The sequence below is a fragment of the Hyaena hyaena genome, unplaced genomic scaffold (genome assembly GCF_003009895.1).
Source record: "Hyaena hyaena isolate Hyena2069 unplaced genomic scaffold, ASM300989v1 scaffold_64, whole genome shotgun sequence".
In the NCBI taxonomy this organism is placed as follows: domain Eukaryota; kingdom Metazoa; phylum Chordata; class Mammalia; order Carnivora; family Hyaenidae; genus Hyaena; species Hyaena hyaena.
Window position 1 is genome coordinate 1 of NW_024080698.1, and position 21,580 is coordinate 21,580.

Below are 21,580 nucleotides of genomic sequence, written 5' to 3' on the forward strand. Positions count from 1 at the left end.
CACACACACACACACACACACACACACACACACACACATACACACATATACACACACGCACTTTTTTTTTTTTAAGTTTATTTACTTATTTAGAGAGAGAGAGTGAGCTGGGGAGGTCAGAGAGGGAGAGAGAGAATCCCAAGCAGGCTCTACGAGGTCAGTGCACGGAGCCCAATATGGGGCTTGAACTCACTAACTATGAGATCATGAGCAGAGAGGAGTCGGATGCTTAACCAATTGAGCCACCCAGGTGCCCCACTGTTGGCTTTTTATGTAATTTAGGATGTTTCCTACAGCCATTTCCTACTCTTTACATTGGTTTGAATAACTTTATTTAAATTAATTTGATTACCACTTAGGAAACTGTTAAAGTGCTTTTCACTGGTATAATGGCAAAGCTCACAGTGACTGTGGTGTGACACCACCCAATAAATTGCTTAAGGTAATGAATGATTTCCTCTGTTGTGTGTGTGTGTGTGTGTGTGTACGTGCGCGCAAGCGCGCGTGTGTGCGCGCTTGCATGCGCACGTGCTGTATAGGTGAGAGGGGATTGGAGACACCTGTGATTCATCGCATATCCGGGCTATTTTTACACTGGCCCTTGATCACCTCTTGTTTCAGTACTTAGCAATATGTACGCATAGCCTGTGCTCACATCACTCCATTTTATATTAAACACCTCCTACCTTATTCTTTTTTCAAGAAGCATGCCTTTTTTGCCTTTAACATTTGGCTTCATTTTTCATTCATTTTCTATGAATTTGCTCCTAGATCATCTGCCTCTGAAGATGACAAGGAAGATAGTGCTTGGGAGCCCCAAAAGAAAGTACCCAGAAGTCGTAAGCAGCCTGTTCTCAAGGAATCCAAACCAAAGAGGGTGCGGCGGGTAAAGAAGACTGCCCTACAGATCAGTGATGGCTCCGAAGGCGTGGCTGTTAAGGAGGAGCTGGTAGGTGCTTCAGTTGAATGGAGAGAACACTGTAGTGCTTCCCTAATTGGTGGTGCTACTTTCTCCTAGCAGAAGGACGAAGCAGGTAGATGACAAAAATTACAGAGCAGTGGCATTCTCTAACGTGGGCCTTAATAGTATTTACCATCAAATCCACTATGTTGGGAGGGAAAGGGTATTTATCAAGTGACATATTTTTTGCTATAAGCAAACTCTATATCTATACCGATCTTGATTTTTAAAAAAGCACCAAACAATAAATTATAGGCTTTGTTGCATTACAAAAAGAGTTATACATTTCCAAAATCATTCCCTGTGATATTCCTTTAAATAATTGCTTCCATAGTACATTTGAAAGAATACTCTTTTAATGTGTAGTAGAAGCCTGACTCTCCAGGGACACATTGTGTATTGTTGGGGACATTACATTGTACTTTCCTGTGCCCTTGGATAGGGCTTTCATTTAAATCAGTCTTTTCTCCTGTTATCCTCTGTTTCTTCATCTTTGCATACAAGCTTTTCACTGAACACACTTTTAATAGTCAAATGGGCATTACCTATGGTTGAAAAAGTATTGACTTATATTGACTTATTGACTTATGTCATCTTGTTGGCAGAATTTGGAGGTTTTTCAATAAGCATGGCATGGTTTCACTTAAAAACAGCTTGATTGCCTTACCTATGAAATATCTCTTAGTTCAGTGGTTCTTGGTATTAGAGTCATAAACCCTTTGAGAATCCAATAAAAGTTATGAACCCTCTCTTCCCATGCCTAGCTTCTAGTTCAAGAAGTTACAGCTTAAGAACCCTTGTCATGGTGATTTCTTGGTCCTTCCAGTGATGCTCAGTTATATGTGTATACAGGGAAAAGAAAATTCAAATAGAAAGTCTCTTAACACTTAAACATACTGCAGGTCGCCTGGCTTAGTCAGTTAACTGTCCAACTTCGGCTCAGGTCATGATCTTGCGGTCTGTGAGTCTGAGCCCCGCGTTGGGCTCAGTGCTGATACCTTGGAGCCTGGAGTCTGCTTTGGATTCTGTGTCTCCTCTGTTCCTCCCCCGCTCACACTCTGTCTGTCTCTCTCTCTCAAAAATAAATATTTAAAAAAGGAAACATTCTGGGAAGTTTTTAGAATTTCTTTCAGAATTGTCAAAATTCACAATGTTTTATACCTCAGTGAAAGTACTTTTAGCACATTAGAAGATTTCATTTCATTAGGTTTAACATTTTGTAGCCACCACTGCACAAAATAATTGAAAACACTATTTTGGGTTGAGCTAGAATTGGTAACCTCCTAATAACTTTGTTTTTAGTAAACATCATAGACAAAATTAATCATTATTGTGTCTTCCTCTCTGTGTTGCTGGCATTTACCAACCCATTGGCTGCTCCTCTTTGTTTTTGAAGACTTTAGCTCTGCTCCTACTTCACGTCTCCTCTGTGCCATCTTCTGCCATTGTTTGTAGTGATTTCCCCTCCACACTGTGATGAGCTCCTTAATGCCCTGTGTTCCTGGTTCTTCAACCTCCTCATCTCCAGGAACTGTTTCTTCTTCTCTGCCTTTATCACCCCTCTCATGAACTCAACCTGAATCCTATCATCATTAGAAACTGTTACCACTGACATTCCCATTCAGCCATCCCACTTTTGGGGCCCTATCTCACCATTTCCTATTCTCCCAGCTCACCGTTTAGGTACTATCACTGCCACAGTTTTACAGCCTTGACACAACTTCTCATTGGTAGCTCTCAACCTGGGGAACTCGAAAAAATGTCAGTGCAAAGGCCCCTGTTCTAGACCGGTTAAGCCTGGAAGGAATTGTGGGCGTGGGCCTGAACATCTGTGTTATTACATTCTTAAAGCTCCGCAGGTGACTTCTGTGGACAGCCAGGGCTGAGAGCCACGACCCAGACCCGCCTCACAGATCACTGTCAGTCAGCCCTTTTCCTGCCTTACCGGGTCTGAACTATATAATGTGTCATTTAAATCACCTTCTATTAGCTACACCAGTTTTGCCTTTCTTTCCTTCAATTACACGTTGCTGATCAAACCCAACACTGGGTGAACCATCATCTCTCCTCTGCCATCACTGAACTGCTGACTGTTGCTAAAAGTGGCCTTGACCTAATGTTTTTCATTAGATTCATAATCTCAGACATCAAAATGACACTAAAAATACCTGGCAGACTCATTCTTTCTCTGGCAGATTTGTTTTTCCTAAATATCTTCCTCTTCTTTCCCTCTCAGCTGATGACATTGCCTTTTACATATTTGAGAATATATGAAGCTTCTTGTTATCTCACAACCAGGTTAGCCATATTTGTGTTCATGGTCTGTCCTGTTAAGGTGGAGGAGATGGCATCCCTCCTATCCAGAGTTAGTCCCACCTGCCATCCCCTCTTACTCAAGCCTGTGTCACTAGGCATTCCCTTTCTTTTCTCTTGTCAGCTTTTCTTCCAGTGGCTCAGTTGCTACAGAGTATAAAAATGCTCTTTTAAATCTGATTTTAAGAAGCATCCCCTTGACTCTTTATCCCTTGCCAGTTCTCTGTCAAGCTCACACAGTACAACACAAGGCAATGCCAAGGCCTGCTGACTGATTTGACTGTAAAAAACACAATGAGCCACTTTTTTGCCTTAGTTTACTACTTTGAGAGACAGCAAAAAGAAGAATGATCAATTTTTCTTGGAGTCTTGGGTTTAGCCATAGGCTACATAATAACCATTTGGGAGTGTTAAAGCTGATTAAGAAAACACTGAAGGCAGAAGAAAATGAACTTTGATTATTCAGTCTGCCAAAGATTCAGGTTGAATATAAGGAGGGAAATGTTCTGATGGAGGCGTATTAGACTTGAGTATGTCACTGAGACAGACTATAGGATCTTACAAAATGAGGAGAGATTTCCCTATGTTTTTGATAGTTTAGATCTACATTTCTCAAAATTATTGGTCTTTGAACCCCTTTACACTCTTAAAACTTACTGAGGACCACAAGGAACTTTTGGTTATGTGGGTTATTGATACTGATATTTAACATATGAGAAATTAAAAATGAGAAATTAAACTATTGATCAATTTTAAAATAATAGACCTATCACATGATTATGCAGCTAACACTAATGAAAAATAAGAATATATTTTCCTAACCATCAGCAAAAAATTAGTGAGAAGAGTGACACTGTTTTACATTTTTGCAGTTGTCTTCAATGTCTGACTCAAATGTATAAAGAACATTAACTGTATGACTGAAATGTATAAAGAACATCTGCCTCCACCCATATACGTATTTGGAAAAGGGAGAGGTGTTTGAAAAGCTTTTCAGATAAATGTGGATATTCTTATATGATGCAGTACCAAACCTCAGTAAGTGGTAGTTTCTTAAAAGTTTGTTTCATTGTGGAATCTGAAACCATGTTAATGAACTTCTTTATCACATTAAAATCCATTTGTCTGTGTTATTTGGATGGGTCTTTCACCGGTGCATGAATTTGTGACATACAGTATATCGGTCTTTTGGGCAATAGCAGTTCACTGATTTATATAGATCTTCTGGATGTTACTATCTTTCATTATCTGATGACAAAAAGTCACATTTGTTAATATAACCACTAGTCTCATTGCAGTGTTGGGAAGCTATCAAGTTCACAGTGTATCCAACTTTTTCACAATTCTAATTTTCACTTTTAAATCCTGAATTTTCCTGTTGGTTGCAAATGTCAGGTGTGTCCTTAAAGTGACAGTCTCGGTTCATTTATGAGAAAATGTCCGCCAGATCCCAGGTCTGAAAAACCATAACTTGTCAGTCGTTATTTCAAGTAAAAATGGTGATTTACGGAATAAGACGCTGGTTGCGCTCACAGCTGCAACAGATGCAGGAGAGCTTTGCTCGAGACAGCTGGTGTACATCTGGACGCACCTGCACGCAGCACAAGTCTTTATGTGGACTGACCATTTCAGCGTAGAGGACTAAAGAGGTGTGCTTCCAAGGAATGAAACTTTACAGCTTGGTAATTTTTAACTGCGTTGTGAAACTCACCTTGTTTTATTGTAAGTGTGTGGCAGGGAAGGGAGCAGTGATGGTCAGTGCTGCTTTGTGTCATTGCCTTGGGTTTTGCTACCATTGCTCTTGTACCATCAGTGAAATGTCAACAAAAAAAGGCAAATAATGTCTTAGCATGATTTCGAATGGCGTTTGATCTCACAGACCCCCTGAAAGGGCATTGGGGCCCCCCAGGGCTCTATGGACAACACTGAGAAACTCTAGGTAAATCTTGTCCAAAGACTCCAGAGAGGATACCCTTACAGGTCTTTATGACTGTTGACTTCTCTTTTTTTCCTTAGTCATTTTTCTTTTTCTTTTTTTGTCTACTTCCTTTTCCCTCTCCTAGGAGGTGGTCTAGGTGTGGTAATGGTGGTATTCACAAATATTTTAATGCTTACCATTAGCGAGGTAACATGATCAGCACTTCAATTGTATGAGCTTACTTCATCCTCACAACAACCCATTGAGGCAGATGCTGTTATTAGCCTGACTTTATAGAAGAGAAAGCCAAGGTGAGAAATACTAAGTGACTTGCTCATAGATAACATATAAGTGATGGAACTGAGTTTCTTTCTTTCTTTTTTTTTTAATGTTTGATTTATCTTAGAGAGAGAGAGAGAAAGAGAGACAGTGTGAGTGGGAGAGTGGCAGAGAGAGTTGGAGACACAGAATTGGAAGCAGGTTCCAGACTCGGTGCTGTCCACACAGAGCCTAACACAGGGCTCAAACTCATGAACTGGGAGATCATGACCTGAGCAGAAGTCGGACGCTTAACTGACTGAGCCACCCAGGTGCCCTGGAACTGGGTTTCTAAGATAACGACATGATTTTGTCAGCATTTCAGGAAACAATATATCTCTCATGAGTGGTTTTACATCAGCCGTGCTCATAAGAGTGGTTTAATAATTAATGACATTTTCCTAACTGGTATCCTTTCTCCTCAGAGGTTGAAGTAAGTAGGCACTTAAATGAGAATCAGAAATTTACTTGATGAGCATAGATTCAGATTGGGAGAATTAGATAAATCCATTCTTTTGGGTTTATTGAATGCCTGCTCTGGTCTAGGTATTCTGTTTGTCACAGTGACATCAAATGGTTTTTTTTTTTTAATTTTTATGTTGTTTTTCTATTTATTTTTGAGAGAGAGAGAGTGAGCACGCAAGCGGGGGAGGGTCAGAGAGCGAGGGAGACACAGAATCTGAAGAGAGGCTCCAGGCTCCTGAGTTAGCTGTCAGCACAGAGCCCGATGTGAGGCTTGAACCCACAAACTGTGAGATCGTGACCTGAGCCAAAGTCGGATGCTTAACCGACTGAGCCACCCAGGTGCCCCAAATGCTTTAAATGCACGAATCTAAGATAGTCTGGTGTATCCGTCTCACAGGAGGGCTGTCTTACCATTGGAACCAAATAACTCAGAATCTTCCGTTTGCTAGGCTTTTCTCTTCCTTGTACATTGCTTAGAAGAATGCTGATCATATTTGCTTTTTACAGTTCCCCTTTTTCTGTTCTATGGCTGACAGCCCTCTGTATGATTGACACCTTCTTTCTGTTGCTAAGTCATTTGATCAGGTTATTATCTACTCTTAATGGACCTAGGACTTGTTCTATTTTTATATCCCTGTTCTTATCCATTTTGTTGCAGCTAAAAATGTAGTAACCAGAGGGCTATTTAATGTACATCATTTCCAGTTTGGTGGTGGTAGGTGGGTATTAGGTTGGGGGGAGGGAGGTGCAGTGCTCTTTATTGTAGTTTCCAGTATTTTCAGTAGTCAGTAACTCTGGAAAAATACTTGATTAAGAAGAGAAAAATGGATTTTGACTGAAAAATAGTTTGGGAATTCTTTTGGTCGAGTTTGTGCCAGCTGCATCACTTAGGTAACCCCAAAAAGGGTGGCTTGTGAAGTTGTAGACTCCATACAGGTGGGATCTCGATGTTATTTACCACTCCACTGCCAAAATGAATGCCAGGTTTCATTGCTTCACACCTGAGCTGTCATGAGGGCTGGAGTGGTTGACAGAGTAGCCCCTGGACATTGGTGTGGACTGCTACTCAGACTCCTAAAGAGAAACGCCTGGCACTACTCTGCTCTCATGCTGTGTTTTCTGTTCCCTTGCCTTCTACATAAATTGGTGGCAGGTATAGCCTGTTGAGTTTTATGAGTGTGTGAGTGTTACTTTTTTTTTTTTTTACCCCCAAAGGGTTAACTTTTGATTGCAGGTTTTAAATCTTGGTTTTTCCAGCACGTGTAGACGTATCCTTTACTCATTTTTAGAAGTTAAACTTTTTATTTCTAGATAGTTATAGATTCACATGCAGTTGTAAAAAAAAAAAAAAAAAAAACCAAAACAGTACAGAGCATGTGTTCCCTTTAATTTCTTCCAGTGATAACATTTTGCAAAACGATAGTAAAATATCACAACCAGGATATTTATATTGATACAATCCAGGGATCTTATGAGATTTCTCCAGTTTTATTTGTGTCTTTATGTATAGTTCTGTGCAGTTTTATCACATGTATGCATATGTTAATCCACCACCCAGAACAGTTCCATCACCACAAGGATCCCTAGATTGCCTTATATTTGCCTTATACCTGCCTCCTGACCCTTACCCCAGTCTCTGACACCCAGTAACCACTGATTTTGGAGGGAATGTTACATAACTCATAAATCGTTAGTATTATGTAAAATTATAAAGTATGTAACTTTTTGTAGTTGCCTTGAGATTCTTCTAAGTTATTGTATCAGTAATTTGTTCCTTTTTATTACTGAATAATATTCTAGAGCATTCGGTTTTTCTCTTTTACTTCTCATGTGTTCTATTTACTGTTTGATAGAATAACTCTGTGGCTGTTGCTGAAGTTGATTTGGAAGACAGAAAAATTAAATTGGATACTGTGCAGACTCTGAAAACAGCAAAAACAAAACGGAAAAATTCAGCTCAGTCACCTTCAGGTCAAAGGACCAAAAAGCTGAAAGTTGATGAAGAAACCAACAGGGCCAGCACCATGGAGAGTGGGCACGAGTCTGCCGAGACGCCGTCCACAAGCGCCACGTGGGAAGGTGCGTGCAAGAAGGAAGAGAACGGAGATGACTTTACATTTGGTCAGTCTCCTTTAAAGAAAATGAAGACGGAAACATGTCCCCAAGGGCAGCCCGTGAGGCTTCCAGCAAATGCCACCAATATTAAGGAGGAGGTGGAAATGAACTGGGATATAGTACAGGTATGTGCACTTGCTTTCTGGTGTTTTAGTTCGTTTGATTCCTTTCTGTTGCAATGACTAAGGAAAGGGTTGGGAGTTTTCAGTTCTCTTGTCAGTGTTGCCAGTGATGTCTGGAGGCTTCAGACACTGGTTCCTGTCCCAGGTACGCTGTTGTATATTACAGCACTCATTGTAACATCGTCACCAACTCTTGATCTACGAGCTGTGACCTCAGGCGAGGTCGGTCTCTGCCATGGTGTTGGAGTGAACATGCAGTATGTAGAGAGATTGCACCAACAGACTGGGCCTTCAGAAGTTCATTGTTAAGTTTTTGTTATGAACTTGGGCTGTGTTTCCCTGTAAAAGTAGGTGAGTGATTAGGTCGTTGGCCATTAGTACATCTCTAACTCTTAAATTTTTTTTTTAATGTTTTATTTATTTCTGAGAGAGAGAGAGACAGTGTGAACAGGGGAGGGTCAGAGAGAGAGGGAGACACAGAATCTGAAACAGGCTCCAGGCTCTGAGCTGGATGTCCGCACAGAGCCCGATGCGGGGCTCGAACCCACAAACAGTGAGATCATGACCTAAGTCAAAATCGGACGCTTAACCGACTGAACCACCAAAGTGCCCTGGAAGTGATTTTTGACAGCTCAAACAAGCATGTCTTTTGAATCTGGTACTCCTTGCTTGTGAGTTAGGAGAAGTGGCTGCTACAGTAGCCACCTTCCCTGAGCACCCTGACAGTGAGTAAGCTCAGCATTTTCTAGATGGGTTTAGGGGTTGCCTGGGGAACTTAAGGTGTGATTTGCATTTGGGTTTTTTGTTTAATCAGATGCAGTCATCCTTGTCCAACCTTGAGTTACTTTTTCAGACAATTCTTGTGATATATGTGGATTTCTTTTTCATTCCTTTCTTATTCCACCATAAATAGCAGAGAATAATTTTATCTTGGCACTGCATTCCTGCTTCCAAATGTGGTTGACGACAGTGGCAGGTGTTAGGGGAGAGGGGATTGAGAAGAGTGAGAGTCACTCGTGCTGAGACTGATGATCAGGAAGGCCTGGAATCTTTGGGTGAGGACCAGACTCATTGAAATGGATGTGATAAGCATATTATCTGCCACAGATCACAATATATAGCCAAATCATTGGGGAAATCCTGTAAAATACTTAGTAAGGAATGGCTGATAGAAATTAATTATATAGATATTATTAATCATTACTAGTTGAACCTGTGGGAAATGTGTTTTATTTCCTTCATTTGGAGTGCTGTTCCCCATGGCCCCTGCCCACCATGACACCATGCCTTTTTTTTTTTTTTTTTTCCTTCATGGTATGTTTCTCAACTCTGAAAAGTCCACTGATTTTTCAGGAACATCACCATCTTGTTTGAGGAGGGAAAACTGCATTGCCATTACTTAAGTACTTAACTTATTTATAGACTTCATTAGAAACATACTTTGTGTCCATTTCTTAATCAGGCTTTGGGGATCTCTGGATCCCTTGAACAGAAGCAATCTATTCTTCTGCCCTTTCCCCCAAACTGTAAATGTATAGTCACTATCAGAAACTGGTTTTTGTTAAAGAACATTGTATCATTGTGTAAATATAATATAAATACCATGACCTTTATAAGGGTTTGAAGAGTTGATTAGCTACAACCAATTTTTGAGAAAAATTAAATGCTTGAAAGTGGTGATTAGTGTTACATAGTCTCTTGATTTGAGGGGGCTGGGAGTAAGGGAATGGAACAGCCACATATGTTAGTAAAGTTTGCTATATTAGGGAGGAATAGCAAGCCAAACCCTCTTTAGTAGCCATTTTTCTTGAAGGGAATGATCAGGATGATGGGATGACAAAATTGGGGAAAGAAGTGGGACAAGAATGAGGTGGGTGTCTCAGAATTGGCTTTCTCCCTGTAGTTTGGCACATAAGCACACACTGCCCATTAGGTTACTTATTTGTTCCAGGAGAGATTAAGTACAACTGGATTACCCCTTTTTGTTTCTGTAATTTAACTGGTTTTTGTGATGGGCTAAAACAAACAAACAAACAAACAAACAACCCAGCTGAGTGGTACCTGGGTGGCTTAGTCGGTTGAGCATCCCACTTCGGCTCAGGTCATGATTGTGTTCCTTGTGGGTTCGAGCCCCATGTTGGGCTCTGTGCCAACAGCTCAGAGCCTGGAGCCTGCTTCAGATTCTGTGTCTCCCTCTCTCTCTCTGCCCTTCCCCTGCTCATATTCTCTTTCTCTGTCTCTCAAAAACAAACATTAGAAAAAAATTTTAAAAACCTGTTTTTTGAAGTATGTATACAGAAAATTGTACTTAAGTGTATAGCTCATGAATATTTGAAAGTATGACCATGTAACAAGCTTCCAGATCAAGAAACAGAACCTTACCAGCACCCTACCATCCTTTATATGGTTTTCTAGTCTCCTGTCCTCTTTCCTTTGTAACCACTAGTGGTTATCACAGCATAGTTTTTCCTTTTGCAGTCTTTAAGGAACCTTCTCTGTGTGCTAAAATAAGTGATATAATAAAAATAAAGAAGCAAGGGTAAAGAGAAGAGCAGGAATAAAAAGCTTTTCAAAAGGGAGGTATCCAACTGCTGATTTGGGAATGATTTTGAGTAGAAAATTCTCCCCCTCAATACTCCTCATTAGGGTTGAATTTAATTTAGATACTCTTTTAAAATTTAGATGCTGCCCAGGTGATTAAAGCTATAGTTTGTTGATACCCAGCTGTTTTCTTTTTTAACTGAGGGAATGGAAATATAGATTTGGAGGAGTAAATCTCAGGACGCTCTGGGAGAAGGCCATTTTGTTGGAAGTTTTAGACACTAGAGGGCAGTAAGAAGGCACCGCGTTTCATCTCTAGTGGGATTCAGGAAGACAAGTGAGGATGTTTGATTAATTTATATTTTTGCCTGAAAAAATCATCTTGCCTTGCACACATCAAATTCTTGAAAAGGTAATATAGCTTGTGGAACTTTAGGCAATTTAACTTTTTTGGGGCCCAGTTTTTCTGTCTCTAAAATGGGAGCACTAATACCTATCTCATATAATTTGAGTTAATGCTGAATAAGTGAAAGTGTTTAGAACGTAATAAGCCCTATACAAGTGTTAGCTTCAAATGACAGTCAACAAAAGGTGCTTGCTTCTCTGATTTAAGTGTTAGGGTTGAAAAAAATCTCGAGACTGCCTTCCTTTTTACTTTTCTCTCATTCCTATCCACCAGTTAATTACAAATATTATTAAATATTAATAAATGTGAATAGTTTAAAAGTAAAAACTATAGTAGTTCTCTGCCTTACCCCTACCCATCCCTAAAGTTTGAGTTCTGCTTTTAACTCTTTTAGTTATGTCTTTGTTGTTTGCCTCGTTCTTCTAAAACACAGGTTTCTGGGCCCCCTTCTAGAGTTTCTAGTTCAGTGGATCTGGGTGGGGTTCAAGAATTTGCATTTCTGACAAGTCCCTAGCTGATGCTTATGGTACTGGTTTGGGGATCAGACACCTTGAGCCACTTGGTCTAGTCCACAGATCTTATTGACACGTAAAATGTCACAGGAGTTTTCATGGGGGTTGACTCAACAATGAAATTAAGTAATGGAGCAGATCATCATTGAGTGGGTTACTACTGAGTATAGAATAATGTTCAAACTCTATATGAAATTCATCCTCTAGCTCCATGCACCTTTTCATTTCTCTCCTCATCTCAATACCCCTGGTACATTTTAGCATTGCTGAACTTACAGCAATCAAAAACAAATTTTTTTTTAATGTTTACATTTTAGAGAGACAGAGCATGAGCAGGGGAGAGGCAGATAGAAACAGAGACACAGAATCCGAAGCAGGTTCCAGGCTCTGAGGTGTCAACACAGAGCCTAACGTGGGGCTCGAACTCACGAACCAAGAGATCATGATCGGAGCTGCAGTCAGATGTTCACCTAACTGAGCCACCCAAGCGCTCCTGAACTTATAGCAATTTTAAAATGTTCAGAGGTTTCTCATCAGTGGCTTTTGATTTGATGTTCTCTCTTCCTGGAATTCCTGCCCCTATTGGCTGCCTGGAGATACTTTCATTCTCTTTGGTGCTTTTCCATTGCTCTAGAGTTAGATGTTTCTTCCTTTCATTTGCTCTTAAAACAATCTATGTGTGCTTCTGTCAGAGTACAGATCACACTGTGTTTTAACTACTTGTCTGTCTGCTTTCTAGCTTGTAAGCTCCTTGGGAAGAGGAACTTGGTGTTTTACATTTGATTTTCACTGGCTTGGTATGGTTATTGGCATGTAATGTGAGCTAAAATAAACATTTGACTAAGTTAAAATTGAAGAAATCGGATGATTTGGAGGCCCAAGAGTGGTGACTGCTTATGGAGGGAGTTCTGTTGTCTTAAATTTCAGGGAGCAAATCTATACAAGCAGCAGCATACCCTCCCTTAACACATGTGATGCTTCTGGATTTGTTAGGACCGAGCAAGACCCAGATGTGGAACATGGGCTGAGTTGGAGCCCCTTTCAGTTAACAGTAGCTGAGGTACTGTAGGGTAGTGGGAACCCATGAGTTGCTCTAAAAATCACATGGTTCTGATGAACATTTTGGTCATTCTCATTTCTCAGATCTATCTTTTAGAACCTGGCGTATCTTTCAAGAAAGGGCCAGCTGAAATACTACGCCTGTAGGAAGCCTTTCCTGATTACCCCAGGGAGATCTTTTCTTCTCTCAAAACATTATATCACTGGCACATCCTGTTTTATTTGTACTTAATTGCATTAACATTTGCTTTCCTTTCTAGATTGTTTATTCCTTCACAACAGTGATATTTGGAACCACACTTGAGAAGGGATTTTAGAACTCTGCCATGGTGGTTGGACATTTACCAGTAGGCAGATAAGAATCATTGGAGCTTCTGCTCAGAAGAAAACAGAGAAAAAATACAGAATTTATTATACCTGTGTTTTAGGAATATAATCAGGGCTCTTGGGTGGCTCAGTTGATTAAGTGTCCTACTCTTTTTTTTCTTTTAATTTTTTTAATGTTTTTGTTTTTGAAAGAGATAGAGTGTGAGCAGGGGAGGGGCATAGAGAGATGGAGACACAGACTCCGAAGCAGGCTTCAGGTTCTGAGCTGTCAGCACAGAGCCTGATGTGGGGCTCGAACTCCTAGACCGTGAGATCATCACCTGAGCCGAAGTCAGACGCTCAACCGACTGAGCCACCCAGGCACCCCATTAAGCGTCCCACTCTTGATTTAAGCTCAGGTCACGATCTCATAATTTGTGGGGGCAGAGCTCCACCTTGGGCTCCGTGCTGTTAGCACAGAGGATACTCCCGGTATCTCCTGGGATACTCCCAGTCTCTCTCTGCCCCTGCCCTGTGTGTGTGTGCTCCTGCGTGCTCGCTCTCTCTCTCTCTCTCTCAAAATGAATAAGTATTTAAAAATGCGTAGAAATATAATCAGCAGTAATGCAGAGAGGCTGGGTGGAAGGCATAGAAAACAAAACTGTTCTGTGGTTCAGATAAAGGATAATATTAGCAGAAAGGGAACTCAAGGAGCGAGAACAGACATTTTAGAAGTTCAGTTTGCTTCCTTGGTGACAGATGAGATGGTCATGATAGAGAACACACAGCAATACTGACGACATTGATTAGAATGCTTTTGGTTGCAATAAGAAAAAACCCATCTCAAACTAGCTTAAGCAATAAAGGAGATATATTAACCTGTATCATAGGAAAGTGTGGTCATTGCGCTAAAACAGTCTTTCCACGATTCTCTTAGCACTGCCATCCTCCACTTCAGAAGTCTAACATGTATAAACTGTGTTTCTCCAGAAGAAATTATACCTGGGTCCAGAGTTGAACCCAGATCTTGAGCTTCATGCTGACTGGACTAATCTTTCTGGCCACACTCTGGCTGTCAATTGACAACTGGATACTGAACAAATGCAGTGGAAGTGGAGTTGAGGTCAAGTGCTTTCAAGTCGCGTAGCTGCTGCATAAGAAGAAGGTGCTGTTGGAGGAGATAGCCCTAATATCCCCGAGGCTTTTTGTGGTAGAGGATGATGTTGGCTGGAATAAGAAATAGGAAGGGGTACAGGTTTGAGAAAGTACTGATGAGTGATTTGGGAGGGGTCCGGGAAGATATCAAGCAAGAAGAGCATTTCTGAATGAGGGAGCAACCTTAGGAAAGCCTCTAAGGAGGCAAACAGCTGGGCTTGTTATAGAACTGAGAGGAAGCCTTTGGAGCTGGCTTCTAATAAGATGAAGATTGGATAAGAAGAGGTTGGGGGCGGGGAGCTGATGTTTTTTGGGTCATGTTAAGGAGTTTGGATTCTAAATGCAATGGGAAATCTTTGAAAGGTTTTGACCAGTCAAGTGACAAGATCCAATATACGTTTTAAAAAGATAATCCTTGCTGGTTCATGGATACTAGACTAGGTGGGATTGGAGTGGATGCAAGAAGGATAGTTAAAGGCTATTGATTGAGTAATCTTAGCTTGAACTAGATGGGTATGAGGAAGAAGGAATGAAGTGGAGTAATGAACTAAAGAAATACTTTGCAATGAGAATCAATTCTTGTGATAGAGTACATTTAAGAGTTAAAGTAGACAGAAGGCTTAGACTCTTAGTTTTCTGACTTGAACTGCTATTTGGATGTAGTAAGAGGAAAACTGGAGGAGGAAGAAGTTTGAGAGGAAGATCACTTTGTAAATGCAAAGTGTGAGATACCCATTATGGTTTCAAGAGAGTGTGTCAGGTAGTTGGCTAAATTAATCGAGCTTATGAGCAAGAGAGCCGAGGCTGGAGATGTGATGTTGGAGTTCTTACTCACCAGACAGCTGGTATTAATACATTCAAGTGTTGGTAAGATGTAGGCCTCAAGGGGCACCTGGGTAGCTCAGTCAATTAAGCATCTGACTTCAGCTCAAGTCATAATCTCGTGGTTAATGAGTTCAAGCCCTGCATCAGGCTCTGTGCTGACATTTCAGAGCCTGGAACCTGCTTCGGATTCTGTGTCTCCCTCTCTCTCTGCCCCTCCCCCACTCACGCTCTGTCTGTCTCTCTCCAAAATAAAAAACATTAAAAAAACAAAAGATGTAGAGATGCCCAGTAGAGTGAGAGTGTCCTGCATAGTCTCTGGACTTTGGCCTTTTATCTCATCTGTAGTTTTGAAATTCATTCTATTTTGTATATTAATTTGATTTGTTAATGAGTTGATTATGGTAATTCTTTAATATTTTTAGGGTTTTTTTTTCTTCCATTTTTGGCTGATCTTGGGCATCAAAATTGAAAAAATAATAAAATTTCTGCCTTTTGTGTTATACTTTGAAAAATCTGCTTCAGTTTTGAGAACAGTTACCGAAATTTGCATTTCCCTCTTTCTCTTTTTCAAACTGACTTTTCTAAACGTATCTGCTTCTATGAACATTCTGCTGAAACTTACAGGTTTTTTTTAAAAATTGTTTTGCATATGTAGTGTGTGTGCATGATACAAAAGATACAAAAGAGTATTCCTACCTAACTCAGTCAGCCAATTACCTTTTCTGAAAGTAAGCCACGTTCCTGGGTCTTGTGAGTCATTCGTTATCAGTTCCCGGAAGATTAGCTGCATGGTATTCTGTTCTATCATGTCATGAGTTAGTTTTCAGTTCCCCATTGTAGATTTAGGTTTTTGCTGACTTTTACTATACTGGGAATAGTTGTTCAAAAATATCATTATATTATTATTATTATATTTTTAATGTTTGTTTATTCTTGAGAGAGAGAGAGAGTGAGGGGGAGGGGTGGAGAAAGAGGGAGACACAATCTGAAGCAGGCTCCAGGCTCTGAGCTGTCAACACAGAGCCCGACATGGGGCTTGAACTCACAGACTGCAAGATCTTGACCTGAGTTGAAGTCTGATGCTTACCTGACTGAACCATCCAGGCATCCCCCAAAATACCATTATAAATAATATAATTTTCCATGGGTATGGCTCTATCAGGATAAATTTCCAGGAGTGGAAATGCTGGGTCAAAGAGTTTATGCATTATAAATTTTGATAGATACTGCCAAATTGTTCTTCCTCTAGAGGTTATATCATTGTACTTTCTCACTAGCAGTGATTAAAAGTGCCTTTTACTGTCACTCATGCCAACACAGTGAGTTACCCACTCCTTGATCTTCACTGCTAATCTGAGAGGTGAAAAATGTGTCTTACTTAGCTCTTTAGAACTTGAATGTTTACAGAGTGGTTTTTTATTGAATTAGTAAAATGACTATGATTGTCAGTACATATGTGTATTTTTTTTTAACCCACAGCAAGTAGTTTCTCAGTGACCGGAGAACGTTATTTCATGCTATATTTAAATCATACATTACAATATAGATGTTTAATTTCAGAATTTTAAATCACTAAGTATCCTTAATTTTCAGGTTTTATCTGAGAGAACTAATATTGAACTTTGGGTTTGTGCCAACATTATTCGTCTCTTTAACGATGATAACACAATTCCCTTCATTATACGGTATCGAAAAGAGCTCATTAATAACCTTGATGCTGATTCCTTGAGAGAAGTTCGACAAACCCTAGAGGAGCTCCGGTAAGAAACCTGGGAGGGAGGAATGTACTATGAGTAGGAAGAGGGCACAGAGCCAGTGAGGAGAAACAGTGCAGCAGTGCAGCACATCTCAACAGTTCTACTGTTTCATTTTGAGTAATTGTAGTCTGAATGTGGTCGCCTTCTGACAGTCAGCTCCGTTTTCCTTGTTTAGGTATGTGCTCCCTCTGCTGGAGCGTCTGTGCATAGCTTGAGTGCTCATGGGCGGAAAGGAGCTTTGCATTCAAAGTGAGCACCTGACGGTTCGACCTCATATTCTCTCAGAAATGATTGTGCATAATGGCAAAGGAAGGAAGCTTAGAAAAATACATTTTAGTCTGAATCATCAACAGCTTATGTAAAACTACCCTCTTAATACTATATAGTATTTTTAGTAGAGTTTTTAGTAGAATTTATTAAAGCACTCTTCACCACTTCTGCATGTCTCTATGCATGTCTCTGTTGCATGTCTCTATGTGTGTTCTTCCACTTTATGGCAAGGATTTGATTAAAATTGGATATAAGCTTACTATCAAGCCATTCTAAAAGTGCTGAAGGTTATTTTTACAACAAGCTTAATAACCTTCCTGTGATTTCGGGGGAACTTGCAACTCCTTTTGTTGAAGTTCTTTTAGTGCCAGGAGGATTAAAATGCTAATAGATGGAGAGTTACATTTCATTGAGAGGCAAACCAGTTAGCCAACCCAGAGGTATAAATGACTAGTTCATCAGGTGGTCTCAGATTCAAGTCCTCAGGACCAGGCTAGTATAATCAGGCATCATGGGATACAGATTGGAGATCCTAACTTCTAAGAGGACATCCTCTACTCCCGCATATGACATGCAGGCTTGTCTACCAGTTTGGCAGCTTGCCCTATTTTCTAAAAGAACCCTTAATCTGAGTTTTTATGTAAAAAATTTCCAGGCCAAGCAAAACCATCTACAGGCCACGTGTAGAAGGCCAGTATTTTACAGATTCTGAAGTCAGCTTTCTATTTAGTTGAAGGCAAGTAATGAGGAAAATCTGAGGATTTGGGGATCTGAAGTTGGGGAAAGTGTCACAAACAAGCAGAATAGTTGACTTAAAAAAGTAAAGGTATTATAATAATATTTGTTGGATGGGGGACAAATGGAAACTTTATGTCAAAATTATTATTATTTTTTCTTTCATATAAAATAACTTCTGCAAAAGAGATTCTCCGAGTGTCTGTTAATAGTGAAATACATTGAATATTAGTAGAGGAATAGTTCTCTGAGTAAGTGGGAGCATTGACTGGGGCTTGGGAGATCTTTTATATTACATAGAGATTTGGTAATGAGTTATGGTCTTTATTTTTTCTTAAGCTTGGCATTTTCTATAACTAGAGCATTGATTTTTCCAGTCTGTTAATTGCTACCTGTAAAGGAGTCGTGAAACTAATTTCGTAGGTCATTACCACTTTAACAAAAATGAAATAGAGAATAGAAGATCTAAGACAGCAGTTTATGTGGTAAAGGTAAATAGTGTTTGATTAAACCGTTTATTGTGTGTTCGTATAAGTATTATATATATTTGTAGTATGTTTATGTAATTTTATATATGAAATTGTCTATGTGTATATAATGTATATACTAGCTTGCAAAGTAAAAAATAACTTTTATTGATGGTCTCTGTTAAAAATGTGAATGAAAGAGATGGATTAGGGATAGTAAGAAAAACTTCCTGAATTTTCTCTAAAGATGCCTTCCTTCCTCTTTATATGCAGATCAGTAGTTCATTGGCCTTTTGTCAAAATGACCCTGGTGGGCTTCAGCCCCTAAAAACAGTCTTGGGCTACCAGGAATGTAAAAGATACAGATTGTAACCCAAGAACCGCATGTGCTTCTTCTTTAATTTACATTCTTCTCTCTTTGTTTTATTTTCTTTTTTCATAAGTAGATTTAAATTTTTTCCATCAGTCATTTCTAAGGATTTGTATTATCATCTAACTTTTTTCTGTTATTTTAGCAGTTTCAATTAGGCAGATGCTGTAAGTAGTAACAGGTAACAAAATAAGATGAGAGGCATTGAATAGAATGATAAGCTTGTAGATTCACAGTACAAAGTCATCATAAAGTGTTGGAACAACTGTGGTTTTGCTCCTTCCTGTGCTTCGATCCCTGGAATCAGCTTTTCTCAGTGGAATCCTGGCTCTCTCCACTGGAGAACGGTATTTAGAAATCAGTTATGGATGGGTAGCAGTGAGCACATCCATCACCCATAACTTGGTTTCTATATACTATTTATTTGATTCCAGGGCTGGGGCAGGGAAAGCAAAAGCCTGGATGGAATAAGGAAGGGCTCAAAGAATGATGGAAACATGTCAAAAGAACACAGAAACTAGCTTGAAGGGGTTACTCCTGGTCAAATTTAGAACAATTTGAGCATCAAAATAAGTGTTAGTAATGGACTGTAAAAAAAAGCATGGGTTCATGATGATATTAATCAGTTAGTGAATGAATGGAAAGTTAATAAGCAGTCGGATAATTAAATAGTTTCAGAGCACTTCTCCACAAAATACTTAATTACAAAGAAATAGAGTGCCTGCATCGTGGAGAAACCCACAGACACTATCAGATGATCTAAAGTGATTAATAATAGTATAAGTGAACATTATTTGCTACCTAACGGGATGCAGTGATAAGAAGATGGCATTACTTCTATAATATTCCTGGCCAGAGATATACCATCTGAATCAAATTGTGAAGAAACATCAGAGAAACTCAACCTGCAGGACATTCTACAAAATAACTGGCCTGTAACATTCTAAAGTTTCAAGGCTTTAAAAATCAAGGGGAGACTGAAATACTGTTTCTGCTTGCAGGAGACCGTAGACACGTGGCAGTTACATACAACCCACTCTTAACTGAATTAGCTACCAAAGAAATTATGGAAATAATTGGTGATACTTACATGAGGTCTGAGGATTAGAATATTGTCATATATCAATACCCATTACCTGATTTTGATGGCTATATTGTTACATAGGAGGCGATTCTTGTTTATAGAAAACATACACTAAAGTATTTGGGTGAAGGTAACTTATTCTCAAAGGGGGAAAATGTTTTTATCTCCTCTATAACTTTTCTCTCAGTTTGAGATAGCTTCACAAAGGAATTTTTGACATATAAGTCTTATATATAATGAAAGTTTTTCTTTTCAGGGCTGTTGCAAAGAAGGTTCATAGTACAATCCAAAAAATTAAGAAGGAGGGGAAGATGTCTGAGTGCTTGCTAAAAACCTTGCTGAACTGTAAAACTTTCGAAGAACTTGAACATGTGGTAAGAAACTCTTTTAATCTTTTAATATAATACCTACCTAAGTATATAATTATATAGATCTTTTTATACTTATAATAGATCTGGAAATAAAAAGCTAAAATCCTCAGCCACCATTATTTAATTCAACAAAGTGTTTATTCTTTATTCAATGAGTATCAGATGCTTTTTTGTGTGTTTGCTAAGATAGGTAATACATAGTCCTTGTCTCTAAGGCATTCCCAGTTGAGTGGAGTGCACAGGAAAGTAGGTTATGGAACTGGGAAGCTTAAGGGAGGGTGCTGAGCTAGAGACGTAGCTGTGAGTGTCTTCAGCATGTGGTTGGTATTTACAACCATGAGAATGGAAGATTTCACTCAGGGAGGGTTTGTGAGTCAGCAGGTCAGGATAGCCCATTGAGGAACACTAACTTTTGAAGCACGTGTGGAGGAAGGGTGAGCCAAAGAAGGAGACATAGAAAGAATGGTCAGAGAAGTAAGAGGAGAATCAGGAGATGATGGCACCTTGGAAGACTAGGAAAAAGACTCTTAGAAGGAGGTAATGATCAACAGTTAAGTAAGTAAATGTAACAGTGAGGTTTGGCAAGACAAGGACTGAAAGATGTATATTTGGTAATCAGGGGATCACTGTGGCTCATTGGGTTACCACTTTCAGCAAGGTGTGTGGGCAGAGAAGCCTGATGGCTCAAGTTGAGGAGTGAATGTGCTGTAGGCAGGGGAAGAAGCATTGTGTGTTGGCAGCTTTTGGAGGAGCTTGCTTGGGTTGAGGAGAGGAGATATATATATATATATATATATATATATATATATATATCTATCTATACACACACACACACACACACACGTGTATGTATATATATGTATATGTATATGTATGTATAATTTATTTTTTAAGAAAACTAAAAATGTTTTTAAATGTTAATTTATTTTTGAGAGAGAATGAGAGACAGCACAAGCAGGGAAGGGGCAGAGGTGGGGGGACACAGAATCAGAGCTGACTGTAGACTCTGAGCTGTCAGCATAGAACCCAACATGGGGCTCAAACTCATGAACCATGAGATCATGACCTGAGCCAAAGTCAGACATGTAACCAACTGAGCCACCCAGACGCCCCATAAAATTTATTTATTTTTGAGAGAGAAAGAGACAGAGTGCAAGCGGGGGAAGGGCAGAGAGAGAGGGAGACACAGAATCCGAAGCAGGCTCCAGGCTCTGAGCTGTCAGCATGGAGCCTGACGTGGGACTTAAACTCATGGACCTCAAGATCATGATCTGAGCTGAAGTCAGATGCTTAACCGATTGAGCCAACCAGGTGCCCCTGGCACTGTTTTTAAGATGAGTGAATCCAAATAAATGACTAATGTGAATGTGTAGAAAAGTATAAAGAATCAGATAAGGAACAACCGTCTTAATGGTTAGTATTAATTTGTCTCTGAAGGGTTGAGAAAAGGATCTTTTTAGCATTCCCATCATGTCTTCTAATTTTGTGTTTTAATTTTGCTTTTTAAAAT

The 21,580-nt window shown here is 39.6% G+C and overlaps 1 protein-coding gene across 1 annotated transcript in view; it reads left to right on the forward strand.

Moving 5' to 3' along the window:
• Positions 1 to 771: 771 nt before the first annotated feature.
• SRBD1 (S1 RNA binding domain 1) overlaps positions 772 to 21,580 on the forward strand; it is a gene marked incomplete at its 5' end in the record, with an annotated part of 187,745 nt that continues 166,936 nt past the window's right edge. The window contains 4 exons of the mRNA XM_039232404.1: positions 772 to 949; positions 7,829 to 8,215; positions 16,610 to 16,776; positions 19,956 to 20,073. Coding sequence (XP_039088335.1) covers positions 772 to 949; positions 7,829 to 8,215; positions 16,610 to 16,776; positions 19,956 to 20,073 — 850 coding nt within the window. The remainder of the gene's footprint in view (positions 950 to 7,828; positions 8,216 to 16,609; positions 16,777 to 19,955; positions 20,074 to 21,580) is intronic.